The sequence below is a fragment of the Nicotiana attenuata genome, chromosome 12 (assembly GCF_001879085.1).
Source record: "Nicotiana attenuata strain UT chromosome 12, NIATTr2, whole genome shotgun sequence".
NCBI classification, from domain to species: domain Eukaryota; kingdom Viridiplantae; phylum Streptophyta; class Magnoliopsida; order Solanales; family Solanaceae; genus Nicotiana; species Nicotiana attenuata.
The window spans coordinates 11,643,516-11,651,987 of NC_032000.1; the positions used below are offsets into that span (position 1 = coordinate 11,643,516).

Consider the following 8,472-nt stretch of genomic DNA (forward strand, 5'->3'; position numbering starts at 1 on the left):
TAGCTATTTCAGGCTCAGGCTCAGGGTCAAAGTCTGGGTATTCAAAGTCTGGAAAAGCACTAATGCTTGGTTCTTTCCTCTGCACTGAAGGTGTTGGCATGAACACCATGTTGCTAGATTGACTTGTTTGACAAGGCTGACTTGGCTGAAGGGCTGACAGATGAATTTCCTCATCATTGACTTCTTGTGGCACTGGTGCAGCAGAGGGAGATCTGGGCTGTTCATCATCAGCTTCATCTAGTAAAGTTCTCTTTCTCTTTGTCTGCTTTCCATTCTTCTTGCCTCCAATGGGCTGCTTTCCTTTAGAATGCTGTTAGTAAGACAGAAAGTTTTGGTTAGTTGTTGAAACAGAAAGAATGATAGAAAAAGTAATGGTCTTGATTACCTTTGCACACCCTCTAGCATTGTGTCCAGGTTCACCACAGTTGTTACATGTCATTACCCTCCCTTTCCTTGACTGAGACCATTGTCCTTGCCTATTAAGTTCCTCATTTTTTTCTCTTGTTCTCTTAACCTTTGGTCTCCCAGTCATCTTTACCAAAGGTGGTGGAGCCATGTACTGTGAAGGCTCAATTTTCTAGAACTTTTCTCCTCTTACAGAAATAATAAATAAACATGTAAGTAAACAAAACAGTTTGATAAATAAAGGGAATAAGAAAAAGGTACAGAGGTAGATGAATAAAGACACAAAATTGAATGAGGTACATAATATTTCTGTATGCATATGGGGGACCACATAATAAACTATCAAACTTAGAGTCCCACCACAATAAAATAAGGAATAAACATATATGTAAGAGACCCACATGAGCATCATCTTCAAAGTAAATGCAGGTGAAACATGGGACCAAATAACAACAAGTCAGCTATTAAGAAATAGCTAAAATACTTTTTCAGTTAAAAAAAACCCTAACTGACCCTTCTTTAAAAAACATAAGGGACCACACATACTTGAAATCCTAAACAAGAGAAATGTCTTCTAAAATAAGTACCAAATATCATCAATTCCACCAATATACCCTAACCGACCAGTAGAATCAGACAAATAATTAGGGTATAAAGGTGAAAGCCACATGTAAACACAAACGACAAAAATCCAGTCAATATCTGAGACAAGAAACACCCTAAACGACAAACCACATATCTGAAACAAGAAAAACCCTAAACCACGAAGCACAGTCCAAAAACCCTAACTTTAACATAAAAGAAATACGAACCCTAAGACAAAAATACTTCATTTATAAACAACAACCATATCAAACCTAGTAGAAAAGTTCAGCTTTGGGGGGGGGGGGGGGGGAAATCGTACCTTGATAGCATTCAACACTGAAAAATCAGAGTTTCTTTAGAACCTTCCACACTTTTCTCTCTCGTTTCTATCGAAGTATTGCGGACCAAATGACACTCATTGCACATTTGGACAGGTCTATCATATTTATTTGGTGGGCAAACGGGTCATGGGTCACGGGTAAGAGAGGGATATGTAAATAGGTGTAGTGGGTTTTTAAATTGGTGGGCCCGCTGATGTGGAAGCTGACATGGCAGCTGACTTGGATAAATTTTATGTGGTCAGCTGCCAGCGTGTATAGACGTTAGGGTTGGGGGCATTTAGTTTAAGTTCATTAACGGTAGGGGCAAGAATGACCCAAATGTATAATGGGTGGCACAAGCAACCAATAAACAATAGTACAGGGGCAATTTTGACCTTTTTCCCAATAACAAATTTCTAACTCAAACAGCCTTCGAAACCCATAAACGAGCAAGCCATGAAGCAAAAATTTGAACAGCCTTTTAATCCTTTTTTTCGATTTTTCTCTCTTCTTTTGAAGTTTTCTAGATCTTAAACTTTGAAGTGCAAGCTTCTTCTCACAGAAGTCTAGGCGTGTGTGTATGAGATGAAAGAAAGTGGTCGTTCCATTTGGGTGGTTGATCGAAAGAGAAGACGGAGAAGATCAGGGAGGCGGCTAAGGTTCTAAAAGGTAACTGGGTTCGATGGCTGGCCAGATTATGGCCTTGGCTCGCCGGAGCTGGAACAAAACGAAAGATGGAGGGCCTTCTTGGAGGAGGCGACTAGGGTTTTCTTCAAGGGGGAAGGGTCTGTTCTCTTCTTGATAGAATGAAGATCAGGATCGGCGGCTTCGATTTTAGGGTTAAGGAGAAGGGGAATTCGTTTGGAGATGATGGAGGAAAGTGGGGCGGCTAGGATTTCCAAATTTGAGGGGGGAGGGGGTTCCTTCATCTGAAGATGGATGTAAGGGTTTTGGCATTTTAGGGAAAGNGACTATATTAGGTACATCAAGTGCAGGTTCACAGTCTTCTACAACAAACAAATTAATCATATTACAATGTTCATTAACAAGGTCCAATAGAGTCCTAATCCCAACATCCCCATCTATTTCATAATATCCACCACCAAGACCCCTTACTATTAATTGCTGCACCCCTATATACCCAAACTTTGTATCAAATTCATCAACTAAATCAGCATAAGAGAGCAAGTCAGAGTCAAAACCTTTATTGATGTGCACATACTTCTCTTTATACAGCGGGTGTGGCTTACTACTCCATTCCCCACCATGATGAAAAACTAACTCAACTAGCACCATCTATAAAAGGCTGCATAGTAACCATGAATAAAGTTATTACAGCCTACCATAGTAAATGCATAAAGAAGTAAAAAAAGACAAGATGTACAGAAATAATAAATAAACATGTAAGGGAAAGCTTGAATAAACAAAACAGTTTGATAAATAAAGGGAATAAGAAAAAAGGTACACGGGTAGATGAATAAAGAAACAAAAATGAATGAGGTACTACGATAAAGAAAGGGACACAAGCATGCATATGGGGGACCACATAATAAACTATCAAACTTAGAGTCCCACCACAATAAAATAAGGACAAAGCATATATGTAAGAGACCCACATGAGCATCATCTTCAAAGTAAATGCAGGTGAAACAGGGGACCAAATAAAAACAAGTCAGCTATTAACAAATAGCTCAAATCCTTTTTCAGTTAAAAAACCCTAACCGACCCTTCTTTAAAAACAAAGGGACCACACATACTTCAAATCCTAAACAAGAGAAATGTCTTCTAAAATAAGTACCAAATATCATCAATTCCACCAATATACCCTAACCGACCAGTAGAATCAGACAAATAATTAGGGTATAAAGGTGAAAGTCACGTGCAAACACAAACAACGACAAAAATCCAGTCAATATCTTAGACAAGAAACACCCTAAACGACAAATCACATATCTGAGACAAGAAAATCCTATACCACGAAGCATAGTCTAAAACCCTAACTTTAACATAAAAGAAATACGAACCCAAAGACAAAAATACTTCATTTATAAACAACAACCATATGAAACTAGTAGAAAAGTTCAGCTTTTGGTGGAAAATCGTACCTTGGACAGCATTCAACACTGAAAAAATCGGATTTTCTTTTGAACCTTCCACACTCTTCTCTCTCGTTTCTATCGAAGTGATGCAGACCAAATGACACTCTTTGCTAATTTAGACAGGTCTATCTTATTTATTTAGTGGGCAAACGGGTCATGGGTCACGGGTAAGAAACGGATAGTAAATGGGTGTTGTGGGGTTTTAAATAGGTGGGCCCGCTGATGTGGAAGCTGACATGGCAGCTGACTTGGATAAAATTCATGTGGTCAGCTGCCACGGTATATAGACGTTAGGGTTAGGGCTATTTATTCAAAGTTCATTAACGGTAGGGACAAGAATGGCAGGAAAGTATAACGGGTGGCACAAGCAACCAATAAACAATAGTAGAGGGGTAATTTTGACCTTTTTCCCTTTCAGAAAACAATTAAGCTGTCTAAAAAATAGCTTAATATATGATACAATGACATTAAAATAAAACTTACAATCATGCGTGTAGACATTGCCTCATTCAAAGTCAGCATCTCCTGGTATTTTTTTCCAAGCGTTGTGTATGTATGTGTAGCTTATTTGCGGTTACTGCAATTCCAACATCCAAACATCTTCCTAACTTCTTCGAGGAAGTCGTATATTGGCAATTCCCTTGCTGACACTAGTGCGGCATTTATTGACTCAGCAATATTTGACGTCATGGTCTAACAGGTGCATACAACCTAGCCCACTTTTCGTATCCAGCTAACTCCAAGTATTCTTTCACCCTAATATCTACCTTCTCCACCTTCTCCATCAGACTGTCAAATTCAGCTTGTGTGTATGCTTTTGCCATCGAGAAGTATATCTCGCTCAATTTTGCATGGCTCTTTTTGAATTTCTTATATACGTTATTCCATAGATACCATATACAGGCAAAATGCGGTACATCTGGATACACTCTCGATATAGATTTAATGATACTCTCATTTCTATCTGAAACGATGCACATGTTTTCCCTGTCACCGTATGCTATCTTGAATTGCTCAAAGAACCACGTCAAAGCAGCATCGTTCTCTGAATCAATAACACCATATGCTAGTGGCAATATATGACCTGTAAAGACAATTGAATACATATTTTTAAAACATGTATTTCAATCTTTAAAATATTAACAAAATTTATTATAATTCACGTACTCACCTACACCATCCAACGTGCTTGTCGAGACGAATGTCCCGGTGTAGTAAGATTTTAGGTGACTTTCATCCACAACCACAATGGGTCTACAATGATCAAACCCCTTTATAAAGGCATACAAAGATATATACACATACATGAACTCATTTTTAGGCGATTTTACCATTCTGATGTGCGAACCTGGATATGTCATATCCATTGTATATAAGTATCCTGGTAATTTTTTGTACGAATCAACCGGTTCACCTCTCAAAATATTCATTGCCTTTTCTTTAGCCCGCCACGCCAACATGTAGCTAATATCTACGTCTAAATCTAATTTCACATCATCAATAATATCCTTTGGGGTGTATTTCCTCTTATGATTAGTAAGCTTAGGCCTAATCATACCACCTATAAGGCTGCTACTTGCCTGTCGCTGCTCATACATCTTGTCCTTTAGCGGACATGTATGGTTATCAATAAACTCTCTCACTTTGAATAGTTCTGATTTGTTAATGCTCGAAGCCTTAAACATCCATTCACAATCTTCTGACATACATAATAATGCATAGCTGCAAAGAATTTATCATTATACATATGATTAGCATAAATGTTTACCAAAAATGCACTCATATACACATGAATACATTCTGACATGAATACATTCTGACATCTATATATATAAATTATTATACAGCTGAATACAATTATAGTTATATGCATTTAAATACAATGAATACAACTGAATACAATTATAGTTATATGCATACACTTAAATACAAACAGTAAACAAAATAGGAAAATAATTAGAGCCGTTGTAATGTAATTATACCAGTAAAATACATATGAATACATGTATTTAAAGACCATAAACAAACAGATGTTAAACACATCAATGAAGATCAAGTGAAATCCACAAATACGCATAAATACATCAACGTTTAACTTACAACTCCAACCAATAATACAATATACAAAAAAAAAGAATTAAATATACTCAAACCTGACAGCATTAGGCCTATCAACCCGGAATTGAAACCTTTGAGATATAGCATAAAAAAATTCACCATCACCTCTTTTAATGTATCCTTATCCTTATATACTTGTCCAACCATAACCTCCCTTTGATTAGTTTTTGAAATTATCAAATCCTTGTCCAGTTCAAACACCCCAACTGCTTCTCCTGAATGGACAAAATCTAGAGCAAGCGTATCATCTGTACCAAAATCGTACCTTTGAAGTGATTCGTCTATTTGCACAATATCGCCTTGAATTAAACTACCACCGGATACAAGTTCTTTTTCAATCGTTGTTATGCACAAAGGATATATCCCGAATTCTCTATTCTCTTTTTTCAACTCTACATACACCATGTAACCCATGTCATTGTGTATTTCCATTGGCGTGCTATTCCCTTCTACTTTGTATTGAATTTTAATGGACTTTGAGCTCAAATCTATGCCCGATTGATTAGAAATTGACACAACCAAATCATTATACGACGCATACTCCTTTATCAGTATTCCCTCAATTGAAAAATCGATGTAATTGCTCTCATCGTTCCACTTTCCAGAATGACGCAACAACACTGTTAAACTTGCCATATGTATAAAGGAATTATACCGTATTTTGTATACAATTCTATCAATCGCACTTTTCTGTGGTTGAAAAGAGAACTGGGTACAGAGAAAAGGGAGAACTCAAATTCCAGATGTTGCTCTTGTGTTCGCTATTTTTCTTGTTGAATCGTGAATGGAGGAATACAGATTAATGGGTAATAGTTGTGTTAGTTGAGTGAAATTAGGAGAATATCAGGTGAATTGATTTCCTTTCCGTTTTAAACAAGCTCAACCTTCCATATTTTACACGAAATACGTTACTGTATTCACGATATGGCCGCGTGAATACATTCGAATACATCTCAAGCTTAGCTGGAATTCCCTGATTCACGCCTATTTTTGCTATTGTATTAATGAATACAATAGCTTAAATACATCAAATACATTTTATAACCACATAAAAGGTATCTATAATACGTAATATAGCAAAAGGTATCTATAAATGGCTAATACACCTAAAAGATAGTGCTTTATGAAAAATTCTCTTATTTCCTCTTTGTTTTAGTGACAAATGTCAAGCAATCTGAATCCAATTTGAAAAACTTATTATTTTTTTTATCCATTTTGATATTAAAATTGACATGCGAGGCACGTGCAATACACGTGACAATGAATTTCTATAAACTGAAGATGTTGTCAACCTTCATGTTGAGTTAGTTTTTTTGCTTTGTTCTCGTGACAAATATAAAATAAGTCCAAATTCAGTTCTAAAAACGTATTATTTTTATTCAAATTTAATAATAATTTGATATATGTGAGGCACGTGCAATGCACGTAAGAAAAGTTTTATATGTGCTTACGAGAAGTATAATTTATTCAATACTAAACTCTGGTATATAAAGATATGTGTGGAAATTACTAGTTCTTTTTCCTTTTTAAGCACATAGAATTGGATTAAAAATAGTTAAACTGTCATCTGTAGATTTGTTGTCAATCTCACGCTGACTTAACTTTCTCTTTGTTCAGTAAGAAATATAACATATGTCCAAATTCAATTTGGAGCCTTAATAAAATCAATGAATTGGAAATCCATTGTATATCTTTTCATCATAAGCTTAGTTGTTCAATGAATTTGAATAAAACTTCAACATTAGTTTGCAACTACTACTTTTTTCGACATATTTTAGTTCTTATTATTTATATAATATGTATAAAAAATGATAAGTTGATCATGAGCAAATTAACTTGTTCAATATTGCCTCTAGACATTCCATGTGGATATTTCTAGAGTAAGATTATAGTTATTCAATAAGGAAGAAAGTATATCATTATTTTTTTTAGGTACACATAACTAGATGAAAGATTAAGACACTTTGACAAATTGACATCTGTAGATTTGCTGTCAGCTTCATATTGATTTAATCTTTTTCGCTTCATTCAAGTGAAAAATATAACACAAGTTCAAATCTATTACCAAAACTTCTATAAAATTAATGAACGGAGAAATTGATAAATTCTTCCGTAGATTTGCTGTCAATCTTATGTTGAATTTATTTTTTCGATTCATTCTAGTGAAAAAATAAAACAAGTCCAAATTAAATTCAATAATGTGATGACCCTGGACATCACTTATTTTTAAATTAAATTCTGTGCTTCGAGGCCTTAAAAACCTCTTTTAGCATCACCGCGATTTGCGTGCGTAGTCCGGGCGCGTAGCCCGAAAGCCTATATGTGAAAATCTGTGAAAATATTGAAATATTGGCTTAAAATGCATTTAAGTTGACTTCGGTCAATATTTTGGGTAAACAGACCCAGACCCGTGATTTGACGGTTCCGGAGGGTCCGTGGAAAAATATGGGACTTGGGCGTATGCCCGGAATCGAATTCCGAGGTCCCAAGTCCGAGAAATAAATTTTTAAAAGAAATTGTTTTCTGAAAAATATAAAAGTTTTTAAAGTGAAATGCTATGTGAAATCTGTGGTATCGGGCCCGTATTATGGTCCCGGAGCCCGGTACAGGTTCAATATGATTTATATGTGTTGTCGGTAAAGTTTGGTAAGAAACGGGATCCATTTGACGTGATTCGGACCTTAAATGCAAAATTTGATGTTTAAAGAAGTTTTGAGAAATTTTATTGATTTTGAGGTTTAATTCGTTATTTAAGAGGTTATTTTGGCGATTTGATCGCATGGATAAGTTCATATGATGTTTTTGAGTTAGTATGTATGTTTGGTTTGGAGCCCCGAGGGCTCGGGTGAGTTTCGGATGTGTTTCGGAAGGTTTTGAACTCATAAAAAAGTTGCAGGTTTTTCAGTTGCTGGTATTCTGGTATTTTCTTCTTCGCGTTCGCGGGA

General features: G+C 35.9%; 1 protein-coding gene across 1 annotated transcript; it reads right to left on the reverse strand.

Annotated features, from left to right (window-relative positions):
• LOC109235882 lies at positions 4,096 to 6,163 on the reverse strand. The gene is made up of 3 exons (XM_019402130.1): positions 5,563 to 6,163; positions 4,581 to 5,108; positions 4,096 to 4,493 (listed from the first exon to the last, which is right to left on the reverse strand). The coding sequence occupies exons 1-3, from the start codon at positions 6,161 to 6,163 to the stop codon at positions 4,096 to 4,098; spliced, it is 1,527 nt and encodes a 508-aa protein (XP_019257675.1).